This window comes from Agelaius tricolor, unplaced genomic scaffold (genome assembly GCF_023055355.1).
Source record: "Agelaius tricolor isolate 1412-34295 unplaced genomic scaffold, bAgeTri1.0.p SCAF_102, whole genome shotgun sequence".
Taxonomy (NCBI): Eukaryota; Metazoa; Chordata; class Aves; order Passeriformes; family Icteridae; genus Agelaius; species Agelaius tricolor.
In genome coordinates, this window is record NW_027269362.1 from 218,186 (window position 1) to 239,482 (window position 21,297).

Here is a 21,297-nt window from a genome sequence, read left to right on the forward strand (position 1 = left end):
CAAAATCTCCCCAAATCCACCCCAAATCCAAACCTTGGACCCTAAAAATCCCCCCCAAATTCCCCTAAATCCACCCCAAAGATAAACCCCGAACCCCCCGAACCCCAAATTCCCCTAAATCCACCCCAAATCCCCTCCCAGTTTCCCTCCATGAACCCGGAGCTCCCCCTGGTGGCGGCTTTGGGAACTGCAGCGCCCTCCCAGATCCCCTCCCAGTTCATCCCAGTTCATCCCAGTTCATCCCAGTTCATCCCAGTTCATCCCAGTTTATCCCAGTTCATCCCAGTTTATCCCAGTTCATCCCAGTCACTCCCAGTTGCTCCCAACCCACTTCCAACCCCTCTCCCACCCTTCCAAACCCTTCAAAACCCCCCCAAAATCCCCACCAACCCCCCAAAAAACCCCCAAAACCCCATCCCACCCCTCCCAGTTTATCCCAGTCACTCCCAGTTTATCCCAGTTTATCCCAGTCCCTCCCAACCCCCCAAATCCCCCCAAAATCCCCCCAAAACCCCCCAAAACCCCCCATCCCACCCCTCCATTTCCCCTCCCAGTCCCTCCCAGTCCCTCCCAGTTTATCCCATTGGCTCCCATTGGCTCCCATTGGCTCCCAGTCCCTCCCAGTCCCTCCCAACCCCTCCCAACCCCCCAAATCTCCCTCAAATCCCCCCAAAATCCCCCCAAAACCCCCCATCCCACCCCTCCATTTCCCCTCCCAGTCCCTCCCAGTCCCTCCCAGTTTATCCCATTGGCTCCCATTGGCTCCCAGTGGCTCCCAGTCCCTCCCAGTCCCTCCAAACCCCCCAAATCTCCCCCAAATCCCCCCAAAATCCCCCCAAAACCCCCATCCCACCCCTCCATTTCCCCTCCCAGTTTATCCCATTGGCTCCCAGTTTATCCCAGTGGCTCCCAGTCCCTCCCAGTGGCTCCCAGTCACTCCCAGTTTATCCCATTGGCTCCCAGTGGCTCCCAGTCACTCCCAGTCCCTCCCAACCCCCCAAATCCCCCCCAAATCCCCCCAAATCCCCCCAAAATCCCCCCAAATCCCCCATTCCACCCCCTCCATTTCCCCTCCCAGTCCCTCCCATTGGCTCCCAGTCCCTCCCAGTTTATCCCAGTCCCTCCCAGTCCCTCCCAGTTTATCCCATTGGCTCCCAGTGGCTCCCAGTCACTCCCAGTCCCTCCCAACCCCCCAAATCCCCCCCAAATCCCCCCAAATCCCCCCAAAATCCCCCCAAAACCCCATCCCACCCCTCCATTTCCTCTCCCAGTCCCCCCCAGTCACTCCCAGTCCCTTACTGGTGTCGGTGGTCTCGTACTGGTTGTCCCGTTCCAGCTCGAACACCTCGAGCTCCAGGCGGGCCGGGGGCCGCCCCCCCCCCGGGCCATTGACGCGTTCCCGGGCCAGGGCCAGGGCCAGGCGCTCCCCCCGCCCGCAGCCCCCGCGCTCGTCCAGGATGGCGGCTGGGGGGGGGGGATGGGGGGGTCCGGGGGGGTCACAGCCGGATCGGGCACCCCCGGAAACCCCCGGGCCCAAAAAACCCCGAATTCCCCCAAAAAAACCCGAAATTCCCCGAAATTACCCCAAAAAACCCCGAAATTCCCCTCAAAAATAATGCAAAAAACCCCCCAAAAAGACCCCGAAATTACCCCCAAAACTATGCAAAAAACCGCCCAAAAAACCCCGAAATTCCCCCAAAAAGACCCCAAAAAACCCCGAAATTATCCCCCAAAAAATGGAAAAAACTCCCAAAAAAACCCCGAAATTACCCCCCAAAAAACCCCAAAAAACCCCGAAATTACCCCCCGAAAATAATGCAAAAATAAAAATTTCCCGAAATTACCCCCCAAAAAAACCAAAAAACCCCCCCAAAAAAAGCCGAAATTACCCCCCCAAAAATAATGCAAAAAAATAAAAAAAAACCCGGGAACTTCCCGAAATTACCCCCCAAAAAACTGCAAAAAACCCCCCCAAAAAAACCCTGAATTTCCCCGAAATTACCCCAAAAAACTGCAAAAAAAACCCCAAAATTCCCCCCAAAAAACCCCAAAATTACCCCCCAAAAAATGCAAAAAAACCCAAAAAAACCGGAAACTCCCTGCAATTCCCCCAAAAAATGCAAAAAAACACAAAAAACCCGAATTTCCCAGAAATTACCCCAAAAAATAATGCAAAAACCCCAAAAAACCCCGAAATGACACAAAATCAACCCCGCCCGCAGCCCCCGCGCTCGTCCAGGATGGCGGCTGGGGGGGGTCCGGGGGGGTCACAGCGGGATCGGGCACCCCCGGAAACCCCCGGGCCCAAAAAACCCCGGAATTCCTCGGAATTCCCCCCAAAAACCCCGAAATTCCCCGAAAAATGCAAAAAAAAACCCCAAAAAACCCCGAAATTACCCCAAAATAATGCAAAAAACCCCCCCAAAAAACCCCGAAATTCCCCGAAAATAATGCAAAAAAACCAAAAAAAAAAACCCCCCAAAAAACCCCGAAATTACCCCAAAATAATGCAAAAAAACAAAAAAAAAACCCCAAAAAACCCCGAAATTACCCCCCAAAAATAATGCAAAAAACCCCCCCAAAAAACCCCGAAATTCCCCGAAATTACCGCAAAAAAACACCCAAAAAACCCCGAAATTACCCCAAAATAATGCAAAAAAAACCCCCAAAAAACCCCGAAATTACCCCCCAAAAATAATGCAAAAAAACCAAAAACCCCCGAAATTCCCTGAAATTACCCCAAAAAAAACGCAAAAAACCCCGATTTGGGCCCATTCCTCACCCATGCGCAGCGCGGGGGTCCCGAACCCATAAACCCCCAATAAAAACCCCAAAAACCCCAAACCCCCCAAACCCCAACAGCCTCAAGAGCGACCAAAAAACCCCAAATCTCAGGCCCCAAAAAACCCCCAAAAAAAACCCAAAAAAACCCCGAAAAAAACCCAAAAAAACCCAAAAAACCCCAAAAAAACCCGAAACAAATCCCCAAAAAAACCCCCCCAAAAAACCCCAAAAGAACAAAAAACAAGCAAAAAACCCCAAAAAAACTCAAAAAAAGCCCCCAAAACCCCCCCCCCAAAAAAACAGAAAAAACCCAAAAAAACCCGAAAAAAACCCGAAAAAACCTCCCCAAAAACCCCAAAAAAACCCGAAAAAAAAACCCCAAACAACCATCCCAAAACCCCATTAAAAAACCCCAAATTTCACCCAAAAAAACCCAAATTTCACCCCCAAAAAGCCCCGAATTCAGCCCAATTCTCACCCATGCGCAGCGCGGGGGTCCCAGACCCATAGAATGCCATAAAAACCCCAAATTTCACCCCAAAAAGCCCCAAAAAGCCCCGATTTGGGCCCGTTCCTCACCCATGCGCAGCACGGGGGTCCCAGACCCATAAACCCCCAATAAAAACCCCATAAAACCCCAAATCTCACCCAAAAAAAACCCAAAAAAAACCCATAAAGACCCCAAAAAAAACCCCAAAAAACCACCCCAAAACCCCATTAAAAACCCCAAATTTCACCCCAAATTTCGCCCCGAAAAGCCCCGAATTCCGCCCGTTCCTCACCCATGCGCAGCGCGGGGGTCCCGGCCCTGCCCCCGGGGGCGCCCGCGGGGGTCGCGGCTCCCGCCAGGAGCAGCAGCAGCAGCGCGGGGGGGGCGGGGCCCGGCATCGCCCCCAGCGCATGGGGGGGCGGGGCGGGGGCTCCGGCCGCCTGCGAGGCATTAATTAATGAATTAATTCATTAATGGACCCAAATAATCCCAAATAATCCCGAAATAATCCCGAAATAATCCCGAAATTAACCCAAATGAACCCATGGGGGCGGGGCCCGGCATCGCCCCCAGCGCATGGGGGGGCGGGGCGGGGGCTCCGGCCGCCTGCGAGCCATTAATTAATGAATTAATTCATTAATGGACCCAAATATTCCTAAATAATCCCGAAATTAACCCCAATTATCCCCATGGGGGCGGGGCCCGGCATCGCCCCCAGCGCATGGGGGGGCGGGGCGGGGGCTCCGGCCGCCTGCGAGGCATTAATTAATGAAAATTAATTCATTAATGGACCCAAATAATCCCGAAATAATCCCGAAATTAACCCCAAATAATCCTGAAATAATTAACCCCAAATAATGCTGAAATAATTAACCCCAAATAATCCTGAAATATCACCATAGGGGCGGGGGGCTCCGGCCGCCTGCGAGGCATTAATTAATGAAAATTAACCAAAACTATCCTTAATGAACCCGAAATTATCCTTAATGAACCCGAAATTATCCTAAATAATCCCGAAATAATCCCAAAATAATCCGGAAATAAACCGGAAGTGGCCCCAAATAATCCGGAAGTGACCCCTTGGGGGCGGGGCCCGGCATCGCCCCCAACGCATGGGGGTCATTAATGAACCCAAATAATCTCGAAATTATCCCGAAATAATCCCAAAATAATCCCGAAATAATCCCGAAATAATCCGGAAATAAACCGGAAGTGACCCCAAATAATCCGGAAGTGACCCCATGGGGGCGGGGCCCGGCGTCGCCCCCAGCGCATGGGGGGGGCTCCGGCCGCCTGTGAGAGAGACCCCGACCCAAATTAATGGGAATTATCACAAATAATCCTAAATGAACCCAAATAATCCCGAAATTACCCCAAAAATGACCCAGAAATGACCCAAAAATGACCCCAAAAATGACCCAGAAATGACCCCAAAATGACCCAGAAATGACCCCAAAATAGCCCAAAATGACCCCAAAATAACCCAAAAATTACTCCAAAATAGCCCAAAATGACCCCAAAATAGCCCAAAAATGACCCCCCAAAAAAAAAAACCCAAAAAACCCAAAAAAACCCCAAATAACCCCAAAATTAACTCTGGGACCCCCTCCCCAAAATGACCCAAAATAGCCCCAAAATGACCCAAAATGACCCAAAATGACCCCGGAGCCCCAAATGGGCCCTTCTCTGGTGGGGAGGGGTCCCGAGGTTATTTTGGGGTCATTTGGGGCTATTTTGGGTTATTTTGGTTTTATTTTGGGCTATTTTGGGTTTATTTTGGGTTATTTTGGGCTATTTTGGGATTATTTGGGGTCATTTTGGGCTATTTTGGGTTTATTTTGGGCTATTTTGGGTTTATTTTGGGTTTATTGTGGGTTATTTTGGGGTCATTTTGGGTTTATTTTGAGTTTATCTTGGGCTATTTTGGGTTATTTTGGGGTCATTTTGGGGGGGCGTCCCGAGGTCATTTTGGGGTCATTTTCAGCTATTTTGGGGTCCTTTTGGGGGAGGTCCCGGTGTTAATTTTGGGCTATTTTGGGGTTATTTTCGGCTATTTTGGGGTCATTTTAGGATTATTTTGGGGAAGGGTCCCAGGGTCATTTTGGGGTCATTTTGGGCTATTTTGGGATTATTTTGTGGGGGGGTCCCGAGTTTATTTTGGGGCTATTTTGGGGCTATTTTGGGATTATTTTGGAGCTATTTTGGGTTATTTTGGGGTTATTTTGGGGATTATTTTGGGGATTATTTTGGGGCTATTTTGGTGTATTTTGGGCTTATTTTGGGGTTTATTTTGCGGTTATTTGGGGGTTATTTTGGGGCTATTTTGGGGCTATTTTCAGCTATTTTGGGTTTATTTTGGGCCTCACCCCTCCCCCCTTCCCCCTCTCCCGGTTCTGGGGCAATTCCTGAGGATTTTGGGGCCATTCCTGAGGATTTTGGGTCTCCCCGGGCATTTTGGGGCCATTTCCGGGCATTTTGGGACCATTCCTGGGGATTTTGGGGCTCCCCGAGGATTTTGGGGCCATTCCTGAGGATTTTGGGTCTCCCTGAGGATTTTGGGGCCATTCCCGGGGATTTTGGGGCCATTCCTGGGGATTTTGGGGCCATTCCCGGGGATTTTGGGGCCATTCCCGGGCATTTTGGGGCCATTCCCGGGCATTTTGGGGCCATTCCCGGGGATTTTGGGGCTCCCCGAGGATTTTGGGTCTCCCTGAGGATTTTGGGGCCATTCCCGGGGATTTTGGGGCCATTCCCGAGGATTTTGGGGCTCCCCGAGGATTTTGGGGCCATTCCCGAGGATTTTGGGGCCATTCCCGGGCATTTTGGGTCTCCCTGAGGATTTTGGGGCCATTCCCGAGGATTTTGGGTCTCCCTGAGGATTTTGGGGCCGTTCCCGGGGATTTTGGGGCCATTCCCGAGGATTTTGGGGCCATTCCCGGGGATTTTGGGGGTTCCCGGATTGGGGGAGGGGTCCCGGGGGGGTTTCTCTCCCCCCTCCCCCCCCCTCCCCTCCCCCGTTTCCGTCTCCCCCTGGCAACGGTTGCCAGGCAACGGCTCCGGCTCCGAGGATGCTGCGGTTGCCTGGCAACGGCGGGGGGGGGAGGGGAAAAACCGGGGGCGACCCCTCCCCCCCGCCCCTCCCCCCCCAACAGGAGCCGCCCCCGCCCCTCCCCCCCCCCCAACCGCGACCCCCGCCCCAAAAAAGCCCCGGGGGCGGCCCCTCCCCCACCCAAAGCCGGGGATTTTGGGGGGTCCCGAAATTGGGGGGGGGGGGGGAGGGGGGGACGGAACCGGGACCGGAACCGGAACCGGGACCAGGAGTCAGAACCGGAACCGGGAATCGGGACCGGAAATGGAACCGGAACCGGGAACCGGACCCAGACCGGGACCGGAACCGGAACCGGGAATGGGAACGGGACTGGGAACGGAACCGGGAATGGAACCGGGAATGGGAACGGAACCGGGAACCGGGAATGGAACCGGGAATGGGAACGGAACCGGAACCGGGACGGGGACCGGGAATGGGAATGGGACCGGAACCGGGACCGGGATCAGGAACCGGGACCGGGAATCGCGACCGGGAATGGAACCGGAACCGGGAATGGAACCGGGACCGGGAATTGGGACAGGAACCGGGACGGGGTCCGGGATGGGGACCGGGAATGGAACCGGAACCGGAATCAGGAACCGGGACCGGAGGATGGGTCCGGGACCGGGGGACGGGAACCGGGGATGGATCCGGGATCGGGACCGGGACCGGGAATCGGGACCGGGAATGGGTTCGGAAGCAGGGATGGGAACCGGGAATGGATCCGGGACCGGGAGCGAGGGATGGAGCCGCGATCGGTACCGGGAGCGGGAATGGATCCGGGAACGGGTCCGGGATCGGTACCGGGAGCGGGAATGGATCCGGGAACGGGTCCGGGATCGGTACCGGGAGCGAGGACGGAGCCGGGAGCGCGAACGGCGCCGGGATCGGGAATGGAGCCGGGAATGGATCCGGGATCGGTACCGGGAGCGGGGCCGAGCGCGGGGGCGGTTCCGGTACCGGTACCGGGGATGGGAACCGCGAGCGGGGCCGAGCGCGGGGTCGGTTCCGGTACCGGTACCGGGCAGCGCGGATGGATCGGGAGCGGATCCGGGCCGGGAGCGCGGGGGCGGCACCGAGAGCGGGCCCGGGGGCGGCTCCGGTACCGGGGGCTGGAGCGGCGGGGCTGGGAGCGGGGCCGATCCCGGGTCCCGAGCCCGGTACCGAGCCCGGCTTCCGGTACCGATCCCGAACCGGGGGGAGCCGATCTCAGGTGCCGGTACCGACCCCAAATCGCGATCCCGGTACCGATCCGAACCCCAAATCCCGGGACCGACCGCGGTTTTCGGTACCGATCCCGATCCCGGCTCCCGGTACCGATCCCGATCCCGGCTCCCGGTACCGATCCCGACCCCAAATCCCGATCCCGGCTCCCGGTACCGATCCCGAACCGGGGGAGCCATTCCCGGTTTCCAATCCCGGTACCGACCCCGAATCCCGGTCCCGATCCTCGGTCCTGGGGGGGCCATTCCCGGTACCGATCCCGATCCCGGTACCGAACCCCGGTTCCCCATCCCGGTACCGACCCCAAATCCCGGTACCGGGGGCGGCCATTCCCAAATCCCGACCCCCCCAAATCCCGGTACCGATCCCGAACCGGGGGGGATTTTACCGGCGCCCCCCTCCCCAAATCCCCCAATTTTCCCCCATTTTTCCCCCAAATTTCCCCCCAAATTTCCCCCCCCCGTTTCCCGCCGCCCCCTCCCCGCTGTTTCCCGTTCTCCCCTCCCCCCCCCCGGTACTCACGAGGCCGCGCGGCCGCCGCAGCCCCCCCGGCCCGGGGGTGGGGGATGGGCGCGGGGAAGGGGGGGGGGGGCGGGGGGGTGGGGTGGGGGAGGGGCCCCGGCGCCGTCTCGAGCTCCCGGTGCGGCGGGGGGGGGGGAGGGGAAGGGGGGGGGGGGGGGCACCGGGGCCCCCCCGGTTCCGCTGCGACGTCGGAGAGGGGGGGGGGGGGAGGGGAATTTTGGGGGGGGGGGGGGGGGCGCCAAAATTTTGGGTTCGCGCCCCCCCCACGATTTTTAAATGGGGGGGGGGGGGACCCCCAAAATTTTGGCGCGCGACCCCTCCCCAAAATTCCCCTTCCCCCCCCCCTCAGCCCCTCGGGTTTTGGGGATTTTTGGGGAGGGGGAGGGGATGGAGCCCCCCCCACCCCCCCCCGCAGGGTGGGAGAGTCCGGGGGGCGGGGCTTGGGGAGGGGGGAGGGGTTAAAGTGGAGGAGCCAATGGGGGAAAAGGGGAGGGAGCGGGGGGGTGGGCGGGGCTGGAGAGATCGGATTGGCTGAGGGGGCGTGGCCAAAGAGATCTGATTGGCTGAGGGGGCGTGGCCAAAGAGATCTGATTGGCTGAGGGGGCGTGGCTACAGAGATCTGGCTGCTGTGGGCGTGGTTAAACTGCAGTGATTGGCAGCTCTGGGAGTGGCTAAGCAGAGGTGACTGACAGCTCTGGGCGTGGTTAAAGTGCAGTGATTGACAGCTCTGGGAGTGGCTAAAGAGCTCTGGCTGATGGGGGCGTGGTTAAAGAGCAGTGATTGACAGCTGTGGGCGTGGCAAAAGAGCTCTGATAGGCTGCTGTGGGCGTGGCTAAACCGAGCTGATTGATAGGCCGGGGCGTGGCTAAAAAGCGGCGAGTGGGCGTGGCTAAGGAGCTCTGATTGACAGCTCCGATCAGGCGCTGTGGGCGTGGCCAAAGGGCAGTGATTGGCAGCTCTGGGCGTGGCCAAACAGCAATAATTAACAGTTATGGGTGTGGCCAAACCGCGCTAATTTAGATTAGTGGGCGTGGCTACACCGCGGTGATTGACAGCAGTGGGCGTGGCCAACCCGGCCCCTCCCCCCTCTCAGAACACAATTTTGGGTCCGTTTCTTTTAAATTTTAATTCATTCATTAACGGCCCCGCCCCCACCCCTCCCGGCCCCTCCCCCTCCCCCCAAATTTGGGGTCACTCAGGGGGGTCCTGGTCCATGGGGGGGTCCTGGACCCCCCCGAGAATTCGGGGGTCCCTGGGGGGGTCCGGGGCCATCTCGGGGGTCTCTGCATCAATTGGGGGCTCCCGGGGGGGCTCTGGGACCACCCCAAAAATTCGGGGGTCCCTGGGGGTCTCCACAGGGGCCTGGGGGTCCAAAATCTGGGCTGGGGCCTCTTCGCAGCCTGAAGACCCCAGACCCACACCCGGGGGCTCCTTGGGGGGCTCTTCTGGGGTCTCCGCCAGGGTCTCCCCATGGGCTGGAGACCCCAGACCCACACCTGGGGTCTCACCATGGGCTGGAGGCCCCAGACCCACAACCCCCAGGGTCTCCCCATGGATTGGAGACCCCAACCCAACCCCGGCCTGGGTCTCACCATGGGCTGGAGACCCCAGACCCACACCCGGGGTCTCCTCCTGTGGGACCTGTGGGACCCCGGCCACGCTGTCCCCATGGGCTGGAGACCCCAGACCCACAACCAGGGGCTCCTTGGGGGGCTCTTTTGGGGTCTCTTTTGGGGTCTCCACCAGGGTCTCACCATGGACCAAAGACCCCAGACCCACCACACCCAGGGTCTCCCCATGGATTGGAGACCCCAACCCAACCCTGGCCATGTTCTCACCATGGGCTGGAGACCCCAGACCCACAACCCCCAGGGTCTCTTTTGGGGGCTCTGGGATCTCCACCAGGGTCTCCCCATGGGCTGGAGACCCCAGACCCACACCCGGGGTCTCCTCCTGTGGGACCCCGACCACGTTGTCCCCATGGGCTGGAGACCCCAGACCCACAACCCCCAGGTTTTCACCATGGATTGGAGACCCCAACCCAACCCTGGCCAGGTTCTCCCCATGGGCTGGAGACCCCAGACCCACACCCGGGGTCTCCTTTGGGGGCTGTGGGATCTCAGCCAGGGTCTCCCCATGGATTGGAGACCCCAACCCAGCCCCAGCCAGGTTCTCCCCATGGGCTGAAGCCCCCAGCCCCACGTCCTCCTTGGAGACCTGAGTGACGCCCACCAGGTTCTCCCCATGGGCTGAGGACCCTGGTCCCACCACCAGAACCTGCCCAGAAGCCCCCAGCCCCACAACCACGTCCTCCTTGGACACCTGTGGGACCCCAGCCACGTTCTCCCCATGGACTGGAGACCCCGGCCCCACCACCAGAACCTGCTCAGAACCTCCTGATCCCACCCCGAGCTTCTCCCCATGGACTGGAGACCCCAACCCAACCCCAAGGTTCTCCCCACACCCTGAAGACCCCAGCCCCACCACCAGGTTCTCCTTGGAGACCTGCGTGACCCCCACCACGTTCTCCCCACACCCTGAAGACCCCAGCCCCACCACCAGAACCTGCTCGGAACCTCCCGCTCCCACCTCGAGGTTCTGCCCGTGGACCGGAGACCCCAACCCGACCCCAACCACGTTCTCCCCACATCCTGAAGCCCCCAGCCCCACCACCAGGTTCTCCTTGGAGACCTGCGTGACCCCAACCATGTTCTCCCCATGGGCTGAAGACCCCAGCCCCACCACCACGTCCTCCTTGGGGACCTCCGAGACCCCGACCTCTGATGCCTCTGGCATCTCGACCAAGTTCTCCCCATGGACCGGAGACCCCGGCCCCACCACCAGAACCTGCTCGGAACCTCCTGATCCCACCCCAAGGTTCTCCCCATGGACTGGAGACCCCATCCCCACCACCAGGTTCTCTTTGGAGACCTGTGGGACCCCCACCAAGTTCTCCCCACATCCCGAAGGTGCCGTCCCCACCACCAGAACCTCCCCAGGAGCTCCCGGTCCCACCCCAAGGTTCTCCCCACATCCTGAAGACCCCAACCCAACCCCAACCAAGTTCTCCCCATGGGCTGGAGACCCCGACCCCACCACCAGAACCTCCCCAGGAGCTCCTGCTCCCACCCCAAGCTTCTCCCCATGGACTGAAGGCCCCAACCCCACGACCACATTCTCTTTGGAGATCTGAGTGACGCCCACCACGTTCTCCCCACATCCTGAAGGCCCCGTCCCCACCACCAGAACCTCCTTGGGAGGCCCTGATCCCACCCCGAGGTTCTCCCCATGGACTGAAGACCCCAACCCAACCCCAACCCCAACCACGTTCTCCCCACACCCTGGAGGCCCCGTCCCCACCACCAGAACCTGCTCAGAACCGCCTGATCCCACTCCAAGGTTCTCCCCATGGACTGGAGACCCCGTCCCCACCACCAGAACCTCCCCAGAACCTCCTGATCCCACTCCAAGGTTCTCCCCATGAGCTGAAGGCCCTGTCCCCACCACCAGAACGTCACCGGGAGGCCCCATCCTCACCCCGAGCTTCTCCCCACACCCCGGAGGCGCCGTCCCCACCACCAGAACCTGCTCAGAACCGCCTGATCCCACCCCAAGCTTCTCCCCATGGACTGAAGACCCCAACCCGACCCCAACCACGTTCTCCCCATGGACTGGAGACCCCGTCCCCACCACCAGAACCTCCCCAGGAGCTCCTGATCCCACTCCAAGGTTGTCCCCATGGGCTGAAGGCGCCGTCCCCACCACCAGAACCTCCCCGGGAGGCCCCGATCCCACCCCAAGGTTGTCCCCACATCCCGGAGGCGCCGTCCCCACCACCAGCACCTCCCCGGGAGGCCCGGGCCCCGCGGCCGCCCTCTCTCCGCCGGCCTTGTGCATCTTGCGGTGCTTCCAGAGGTTGGAGAAGGAGCGGTAGCTCTTGCCGCACTCCTGGCAGCGGTAGGGCCGCTCGCCCGTGTGGATGCGCCGGTGCTCGGCCAGGCGCACGGCGATGGCGAAGCTCTTGCCGCACTCCTGGCACCGGTACGGCCGCTCGCCCGTGTGCAGGCGCCGGTGGTCCTTGAGGTGCGTGGACTGCCGGAAGGCCTTGCCGCACTCGGGGCACGGGTACGGCCGCTCGCCCGTGTGGATGCGCCGGTGCACCTGCAGCGACGTCTCCGTGCTGAAGAACTTCTTGCACTCCTCGCACTCCAGGCTCTTGGCGCCCAGCCCGCGCCGCGGCGCCGCCCGGGCCTCCGGGAGGGCGTGGGGAGCCATTCTGGGGCCTGGAGGGAGCCTGGGCGCGGCCGCGTTGGGTTCGGGAGCCATTTTGGGGTCGGCGGGAAGCGGGCGGGCGGCCATTTTGGGTCCCAGCGCGCTGGAGGCGGCCATCTTGGATTCCGCGGCCATCTTGGGTTCCGCGGCCATTTTAGGTTCCGAACCCACCTTAGATCCCGCCACCATATTGGGTTGCACCGCCATGTTGGATCCTGCCGCCATTTTCGATTCCGCCGCCATATTGGATTCCGCCGCCATATTGGATCCCGCCGCCATTTTAGATTCCGCCGCCATATTGGGCTCCGCCGCCACACCGGGCTCCGCCCCCTCTCCCCCGTCCCCGCCCCCGCCGTGCGCCCCGCTCGTGCGCCCGCAGCCGCGCCGCCGTGCTGCACTTCTTGCCGCACGTGCCGCACTCCAGCTTCCAGCCCGCGTGGCCGCAGCGGTGCTCCCGCAGCGCCGCCGCCGTGGCGAAGGCGGCGCCGCAGCCCTGGCACCGCAGCGGCTGCCGGCCCGCGTGGCCCAGCAGGTGCACGTCCAGCAGCCGCCGCAGCAGGAAGCTGCGCCCGCACTGCGGGCACTTGTAGGGGAACTCGCCGCTGTGGTGGGCGCGGTGCAGGAGCAGCCGGTGCGGCCGCTGGAAGCGCAGCCCGCAGTCGCCGCAGCGGTGCGGGAAGCGCCGCAGGTGCAGCTGCAGGTGCTGCCTCAGCGTGGAGTTCTGGGCGAAGCGCTTGTGGCACTCGGGGCACTCGTGCGGGCGCTCGCCCGTGTGCGTCAGGTTGTGCCGGGTCAGGTTGGCGTGCGAGTTGAAGGTTTTGCCGCACTCCCGGCAGGGGAAGGGGCGCTCCCCGGTGTGGGTGCGGGCGTGGTTGCGCAGGTGCGAGGATTTCTTGAACATCTTCCCGCAGGCGCCGCAGCGGTGCCGCCGCTCCAGGCGGTGCACGAAGCGCTGGTGCCGCGCCAGCGCCGCCGCGCTCGGGAACCTCTTCTGGCACGCGCCGCACTCCGGGCTCGCCTCCGGCGGGTCCGGCGCCGGCTCCGGGATGGGCGCCGAGCTCGGCGCGGCGTGGGAGCGGCGGTGGTAGAGGAACTTGGTCATGTTGGCGAAGCTCTTCCCGCAGGCGCAGCGGTGCAGGGGCTCGGCCACGCCGTGGCCGCGCCGGTGCGCCAGCAGCGCCGCCTCGGTGTCCAGCGCCAGGCCGCAGTCCAGGCACAGGAACAGCGAGTCCCCGGCGTGGCCGGCGCGGGTGGCGCCGCAGCTCGGCCGGGTCCGGCAGCACCCGCGGGCACAGCGGGCACTGGAAGGCGCCCAGCGCGTGGCAGCGCAGGTGGGAGCGCAGCAGGCGCGCCGAGGGCAGCAGCTCCCGGCAGTGGTGGCACCGCGGCTCCGGCGGCGGCGCCGGTGCGGCCGTCACCGCGGCGGGCGGCGCCAGGTGCGTGACCTGGTGCTCCAGGAAGTCCTTGGGGCTTTGGAAGAGCTGCAGGCACTCGCCGCACTCGTAGAGCAGCAGCTGGATGGAGCCGTCGGCGCCGGCCGGCGCCTCGGCGGCGATGTCGGCGCAGAGCTCGGCGCCCTCGGCGCTCTGCTTGCGGTACGAGTGCTCCAGGTCCACCCTGGCCGTGGCCTGGGGCGAGCTCGAGGGGTTCCGGTGGCTCTGGCGATGCGCCAGCCACAAATCCTGGCTCTGGAACAGCGCCCGGCACTCGGGGCACTCGAAATGGATGGAGGAGGTGGAGACCGGGGAAGGTTTCGGGGGCTCCCCCAAAAATTTGAGGTGCAGCTCTTGGTGGTGGACGCCCGAAGAATTCGGGGAGGGTTTCGGGGGGTCCCCCAAGAATTTGAGGTGCAGCTCCTGATGGTGGATGGAGGAGGAGGAGGAGGAGTTTGGGGAAGGTTTTGGGGCCTCTCCAGGCGTCCCCAGGAGCTTCAGGTGCAGCTCTTGGTGCTCCAGGAGCTGCCCGGGCGTGAGGAGGAGGGCGCCGCACTCCAGGCACTGGAATTGGCTGGGGGGGTCCCCGAGGAGGTCGCCCAGGTGGGGCTGGGGGCTCACCTGGGCAGGTAAAGGGGCCGGGGGGATTTGGGGAGGGGTCTGGGCGGGGCCCGGGGGCTGCAGGTGCTGCTGGTGGTGGAGCAGGGCCTCCTCCAGCGACGGGGACAGGTGGGAGCACTCGGAGCAGACGTAGCGGTGCTCCAGGAGGAGCAGGGTTTCCTCTGGGGTGGACATCTGGGGGCAGAAATTGGGGGGAAAATGGGGAGAAAAGGGAAAAAAAAAAAAGAGTTAAAATGGCGGAAAAAAACGGTGAAAAAATGAAGAAAAATGGGGGGAAAAAAGGGGGAAAAAGGGGGAAAATGGGGAAATAAAAGGGGGGAAAATGGAGAAAAAAAGGGAAAAATAATGAGTTATAACGGTGAAAAAATGGGGAAAAAATGAAGAAAAATGAGGGAAAAAAGGGGGGAATAGGGAAGGGGAAGGGGTTAAAATGGTGAAAAAAGGGGGGGAAAAGGAGGAAATAAAAGGGGAGAAGTGGGGAATAAAGGGGGGAATAAAAAGGGGGGAAATGGAGAGAAATGGGGAAAAAATGGGGGAAAATGAAGAAAAATGGGGGGAAAAAGGGGGAAGAAAGGGGGGAAAAATGGGGAATAAAAGTGGGGAAATGGGGAATAAAAGGGGAAAAACAGGGGAAAAATTGGGAAATAAAAGTGGGGAAAATGGGGAGAAAAGGGGAAAAAATGAGTTAAAACGGTGAAAAAACAGGGAAAAAATGAAGAAAAATAGGGGGAAAAAGGGGGAAATAAAAGTGGGGAAAATGGGGAATAAAAGGGGGGGAAATGGGGAAAAACAGGGGAAAAAAAGGGAAAAATAATGAGTTATAACAGTGAAAAAACGGGGGAAAAATGAAGAAAAATTGGGGAAAAAAAAGGGGCGAAAAAAGGGGGAAATGGGGGGGAGGGGTTAAAATGCGGAATAAAAGGGGGGAAAAAAGGGGGAAATAAAAGTGGGGAAAATGGGGAATAAAAAGGGGGTAAATGGAGAGAAATGGGGGAAAAAACAGGAGAAAAATGAGTAAAAATGGTGAAAGAACGGTGGAGAAAAAAGGGAAAATAAAAGGGCGGAAAATGGGGAGAAAATGGGGGGGGAAAATGGGGAATAAAAGAGAGAAATGGGGTTAAAACGGTGAAAAAACGGGGGAAATGGGGAAAATTGGGAGGAAATTGGGAAAGATGGGGAAGAGAAGGGAAAAATTTGGAGGGAAAAGGAAAATTGCAAACGGGGAGGAAATGGGGATCGGGGGAGGAAAAAAATGCGGAAAAGGCCGGGGGAAAATGGGGGCAAAAGGGAAATTGAGGAGGGGGGAGAAAACCCGGGGGAAGTGAGGGGAACCGGCCCCAAAATCCCCCCAAAATCCCCCAAAAATCCCCAAAATCCCCCGAAAAACTCCAAAAATCCCCAAAATCCCCCGAAAAACTCCAAAATTCCCTTAAAAAAAGCCCCAATCCCCCCCTCAAATCCCCTCAAACCCCCCAGGTCCCCTCAGGCCCCCCCAGCCCATCCCGGATCCCTCAAACACCCCCGGCCCCGCCCCGGGACTCCCCAAAATTGCCCCAAATTGCCCCAAAATTACCCCAAAACCCCCCGCAGCCCCTCCCCCCCTTCACCTCGGCCCCGCTCGCGCTCCTTCTCACGAGGCCCCGCCCCCTCCGCCGGCACACCCCAACAAGGCGCGCTGGGATTGGCCGCCCCCTCCGCGCCCTTCGCGCGGCGGACCAATCGCAGCGCAGCGCGCTGCCGTGATGACGTCAGAGGCGGGGCCTTCCGCCATTTTGGGAGCGGGAGGAACCAAAGAGGCGCTGAAAGTGGGGGGAGGGAGGTACGAAAAATTTTACTGGGATTTGGGGGGGGTTTGGACCGTTCCAAATGGATTTTGGGGGGGGTCCGGGCCGTACCAAGAAGGTTCTGGGGGTGGAGAAGGGGGGGAAGGGGGGAGCATTGAACAGACAAATTTAAATTTTTTGTTTCGTTTCGTTTCTTTTTTTTTTTTTTTATTTTTCCCGCGTCCGACGCCGGAAAAGGCGGAAAAACGGGAAAACCAAAAAACCAACGGAAAAAAACCTCAAAACGACGACGAAAAACCAAAAAGAAAACCCCCCAAAAAATCCCCCCAAAACGGCAACAAAATCCCCCAAAACGGCAACAAAATCCCCCAAAAATCAAAACCCCACAACGACCAATGAGGGGAGGGGGCGGAGCTTGAAAGGGGCGGGGATGGGAGGGGGCGTGGTCACATCGGGTTGTGTGAGGGGAAAGGGGCGTGGCCATGAAATTAAATGGGCGGGGTTGAGAGTGACATTTAAGGACAAAGGGGTGGGGCCACATCGACGGGCGTGGTTAAAGGAAAGGGGGCGTGGTTTTAAAGGGGGCGTGGCCAGAAGTGACAAAAATAGACCCTGTGGGGGTGGGGGGCGGGGCTTCCATAGAAATTCCCTTTTTTTTTTTTTTTTGCTTTTTTTTGGCCTTTTCCAGCTTTTTTTTTTTTTGGTCTTTTTTTTCTTTGGTTTTTAAAATTTTTATTTTTATTTTTATTTTTTGGTCATTTTTTATTTTTGGTTTTTTTGTCATTTTTTCCCTCCCCGGATTTTTGGGGTGGGATCTGAGGTTTTTGTCGTTTTTGTTTCTTTTTTTTTGTTGTTGTTGTTTTCTTTTTTCGTGGCTTTTTTTTTTTTGCTTTTTTTTTTGGGGTTTTTTTGGCTTTTTTTATTTTATTTTTTTGGCTTTTTTTTATTTTTTGCTTTTTTTGGGGTTTTTTTGAGGGTTTTTGGGTTTTGGGTTTTTTTGGTTTTTTTCTGAACCGATTTTGGGTCGGTTCCGGTACAAAACAGGGGGTGGGGGGAGGGGCGTCTTTGGCTTCTCCCCTCCCCCAACAACAGAGGGGGGGGTGGGGGAGGGGGGCGGAGCCCGATGTGGGGGGAGGGGCCTCAAATCCCCCCCTCCCCCCCCCCAATAAAAATGGAGAAAACCCCAAAAAATGGGGGAGGGGCGGCTCCAAATTTGGGGGAACCTCCCCCAAAACTGAGGCCCCTCCCCCCTCTCAAAGGGACCCTCCCCCCCGAGTCGGGGGCGGGGGAGGGGCGGGGATCCCCCCAGGGTGGGGGAGGGGTCTTTGGTTGTCTCTGAGGTATTTTCTGTCCGGGGGGGGAGGGGCAAAGGGGGAGCCCCGCCCCCACCCCGGGGCCTCTTTGGCTGCAGGAATTGGAAAAGGGGGGGGGGGAGGAGGGGTGGTGACGTCACTGGGCGTGGCGGTGACGTCATGGGACGGTGGGCGATGACGTCACTGGGCGGGGGACGCCCCCCGGGGTGGTGACGTCAGAGGGGGTGGGGCAGGGGGGCGGGGACAAGGCGGCCGCCATGGTGAGGATGAGGAGGATGAGGATGGGCAGCAAGGTCACCATGAGGGTGATGATGGCCATGAAGATGATGATGGCCACCATGATGATGATGATGGCCACCATGAGGGTGATGATGGCCACCATGACCATGGACGGTGTCACCAAGGTCACCATGGTCACCATGAGGGTGATGATGGCCATGAAGATGATGATGGCCACCATGATGGTGAAGAAGGTCAGCAAGGCCACCATGGTCACCATGAGGGTGATGATGATGGCCACCAAGACCATGGACGGTGTCTCCAAGGTCACCATGGTCACCATGAGGGTGATGATGGCCACCAAGACCACGGTGGCCACGGTGGCCATGGTGGCCGTGGTGCCATCGCTGTCGGGGACGGTCGTGGTCATCGTGGTCATGGTGGCCACCATGAGAATGGCCAAAATGGCCACCATGACAATGACCATGACCATGGCAATGGCCGCCATGGCCACCATGGTCACTGTGGTGATGGCCACCATGACCATGACCATAGACGTGGCCATCATGGTCACCATGGCAACGGCCACCATCACCATGGCCACCGTGACCACCATGGTCACCATGACTGTGATGGCCACTGTGACCATGACCATAGACATGGCCATCATGGTCACCATGGCAACGGCCACCATCACCATGACAATGGTCACCATGGCCACCATCACCATGGCCAAAATGACCACCACGATGATGACCACCATGACCATGACCATGACCATCATGAGCACCATGTCAATGACCACCAAGGCCACCATGGCCACCATGGTGGTGGTCACCATGACCATGACAATGACCATGACGCCATCACAATGGCCAAAACAGCCACCATGGCCGCCATGTCAATGACCACCAAGGCCGCCATGACCACCATGAGGATGACCACCATGGCCACCATGGCCACCATGGTGGTGGTCACCATGACCATGAGAATGACCATGACCATGGCACCATCACAATGGCCAAAACAGCCACCATGGCCGCCATGTCAATGACCACCATGGCCGCCATGACCACCATGAGGATGACCACCATGGCCACCATGTCAATGACCATGACCATGACCACCATGGCCGCCATGACCTCCATGTCAATGACCACCACGGCTGCCATGACCAGCACGATGATGACCACCATGGCCATGACCATGACCGTACCACCATAACCATCAGAATGATCACCATGGCCACCATGGCCACCACAAGGATGACCATCATGGCCGCCATGACCACCATGATCTCCATGACCACCATGACCATCATGGCTGCCATGGCCAGCATGATGATGACCACCATGGCCATGACCATGATGATGGCCACCATCACCACCATGACCATGGCAATGGCCACCATGTCAATGACCATGACCACCATGGCCGCCATGTCCATGACCATCACAATGGCCGCCATGGCCACCATGACCAGCACGATGATGACCACCATGGTCATGACGATGATGATGGCCACCACCATCACCACCATGACCATCACAATGACCACCATGACCATCACAATGACCACCATGGCCACCATGACCATCATGGCCGCCATGACCATCATGGCCGCCATGACCTCCATGACCTCCATGACCATCATGGCCGCCATGACCTCCATGACCCCATGACCCCATGACCCCCATATCCATCATGGCCGCCATGACCTCCATGAACTCCATGACCCCCATGACCTCCATGACCCCCATGACCCCATGACCTCCATGACCTCCATGCCCACCATGTCCCCCCCCTCCCCCACCCCAAGGTCCCCCCCCCCAATTTTTGGTTTCAGTTCTGAGGTATTTGGGGCCCCTCCCCCCCCTTTTGGGGCCCTTTTTGGTTCATTCCAGCTGCGGGGGGGGGGAGGGGCGGGGCGGGGGGAGGGGCGGCCCCTCCCCCCATTTTTGGTCTAAAAACGCCGATTTTGGGCCTTTTCGGTGCCGCCTGGCTGAGGTTTGGCTTTTTTTAGGCCTCGTGTCGCCTCTTTTTGTCCTTTTTTTGGCATTTTTGGCATTTTTGGGCGGTTTCTGCCCATTTTTGGCATTTTTGGCCTTTGTTGGGCATTTCCTGCCCTTTTTTTGCCACTTTTTGGCATTTTTTGGCCGTTTTTTGTCCTTTTCTGGCCGTTCTTGGCCAGGTTTTGTCCAGTTTTTGTCCATTTTTCTCCTCTTTGCCACTTTTTGTCCTTTTCTGACCATTTCTGGCCAGATTTTTGTCCTTTTCTGGCCATTTCTGGCCAGTTTTGTCCATTTCTGTCGTTTTCTGACCATTTCTGGCCAGTTTTGTCCATTTTTGTCCTTTTCTGGCCATTTTTGGCCAATTTTTGTCCATTTTCTCCTTTTCTGGCCATTTCTGACCAAGTTTTCTCCATTCTTCTCCTTTCCTGACAATTTTTGCCCATTTTTCTCCTTTTCTTGCCATTTTTTCTCCATTTTTGTCCATTCTTTATCCATTTTTGCTCTTTTCTGACCATTTTTATCCATTTGTCTCCATTTTTGTCAGTTTTGCTCCATTTCTCTCCTTTTCTTGTCCATTTTTCTCATTTTCTTGCCATTTTTGTCCATTTTTGTCCATTTTTTGACCATTTCTGTCCATTTTCCTCCTTTTCTGACCATTTTTTGTCCGTTTTTGTCCATTTTCCTCCTTTTTTTTCCATTTTTGTCCTTTCCTGACCATTTCTGTCCATTTTTGTCCATTTTTCTCCCTTTTTGCCCATTTCTGTCCATTTTTTGCCCATTTTTCTCCTTTTTGTGTCCATTTTTCCCCTTTTTCACCATTTCCATTCTCTTTTCTCCAATTTTCCTCCTTTTCCTCCATTTTCCATCCATTCCATTCCCATCTCCATTTTTGGCTTCATTTCACTTTTTTTGGCTTTTTTGCCTTTTTTGGCTCCTTTTTTTTTTGGCATTTTTCACCTTTTTTATCTTTTTTTTGGACATTTTCCTCCTTTTTCCCTTTTTTTGGCTTTTTCCTCCTCGTGGTTTTTTTTCTTTCACTTTTCTCCCATTTTTGGTCATTTTTTACCATTTTCCCCATTTTTCCTCTCCACCATCGCCGGGGTCTCCTCCAAACCCCTCAAATTTGGGGAATTTCCCCATTTTTTCCCATTTTCCCTCCTTTTCTCCTCATTTCCACATTCACCAAGAAAAAACACCACAAAAAACCCCAAAACCCCCCAAAAAACCGGGGTCGCCCCTCCCCCCTCCACCCCCACCATTTCCATTTTTTGTTTTTCCCATTTTTCCTCCTTTTTTTCCCATTTTTTCCTCTCTCTCTGTCCCAAACCCCCCAAAAAGCCCCAAAACGCCCCAAAACTCCGAGCTGGGGGAGGGGCTACATTCCAGGCCCGGGGAGTTCCCATTTTGTCCCAGTTTTGGGGCCAAATCCGGGGATTTTGGGGCCCCTCCCGTGAGGTATCTGCGGCTGTGGGGGAGGGGCGGCTCAGGCACTGCGGGGGGAGGGGCCGGGGGGTTTTTGGTCTTTTTTTTTCCCT

General features: G+C 58.0%; 4 protein-coding genes and 1 long non-coding RNA gene across 7 annotated transcripts in view; 1 reads left to right on the top strand and 4 right to left on the bottom strand.

The window, feature by feature from the left end:
• Positions 1-8,168, bottom strand: part of GRIK5 (glutamate ionotropic receptor kainate type subunit 5) — a 39,664-nt gene extending 31,496 nt beyond the window's left edge. Inside the window, 3 exon segments of the mRNA XM_071419252.1 lie at positions 1,300-1,464; positions 3,567-3,714; positions 8,109-8,168. Of these exon segments, the coding sequence (XP_071275353.1) occupies positions 1,300-1,464; positions 3,567-3,672 (271 nt within the window). The 5' untranslated portion in view covers positions 3,673-3,714; positions 8,109-8,168.
• A 401-nt stretch (positions 8,169-8,569) lies between these two features.
• ZNF574 (zinc finger protein 574) lies at positions 8,570-16,137 on the bottom strand. Its single transcript, XM_071419226.1, is given in 5 exon segments — positions 8,570-9,539; positions 10,197-12,483; positions 12,734-13,629; positions 13,631-14,608; positions 16,042-16,137. Coding segments are annotated over 4 exon segments (4,401 nt in total). The 5' UTR covers positions 16,042-16,137; the 3' UTR covers positions 8,570-9,299.
• Positions 9,988-10,659, top strand: LOC139586074 (uncharacterized). Its single transcript, XR_011677438.1, has 3 exons — positions 9,988-10,121; positions 10,164-10,559; positions 10,599-10,659. It is a non-coding gene; the product is annotated as an uncharacterized lncRNA (long non-coding RNA).
• Positions 16,138-17,688: 1,551 nt separating the features above from the next.
• LOC139586069 (uncharacterized) lies at positions 17,689-18,609 on the bottom strand. The gene has a single exon (XM_071419221.1). The coding sequence runs from the start codon at positions 18,607-18,609 to the stop codon at positions 17,689-17,691; it is 921 nt and encodes a 306-aa protein (XP_071275322.1).
• Positions 18,610-18,711: 102 nt separating this feature from the next.
• On the bottom strand, positions 18,712-20,492 carry LOC139586071 (uncharacterized). 3 transcript variants are annotated; one of them, XM_071419225.1, is made up of 3 exons: positions 19,505-20,492; positions 18,991-19,416; positions 18,712-18,892 (listed from the first exon to the last, which is right to left on the bottom strand). In XM_071419225.1, exons 1-3 carry the CDS (start codon positions 19,508-19,510, stop codon positions 18,725-18,727), a joined length of 600 nt encoding a protein of 199 aa, XP_071275326.1. In that variant the 5' UTR covers positions 19,511-20,492; the 3' UTR covers positions 18,712-18,724. The 3 variants fall into 3 exon arrangements, with proteins under 3 accessions (XP_071275326.1, XP_071275324.1, XP_071275325.1); XM_071419223.1 differs by having other exon boundaries at positions 19,469-20,492; XM_071419224.1 differs by having other exon boundaries at positions 18,991-20,492.
• Positions 20,493-21,297: the final 805 nt, after the last annotated feature.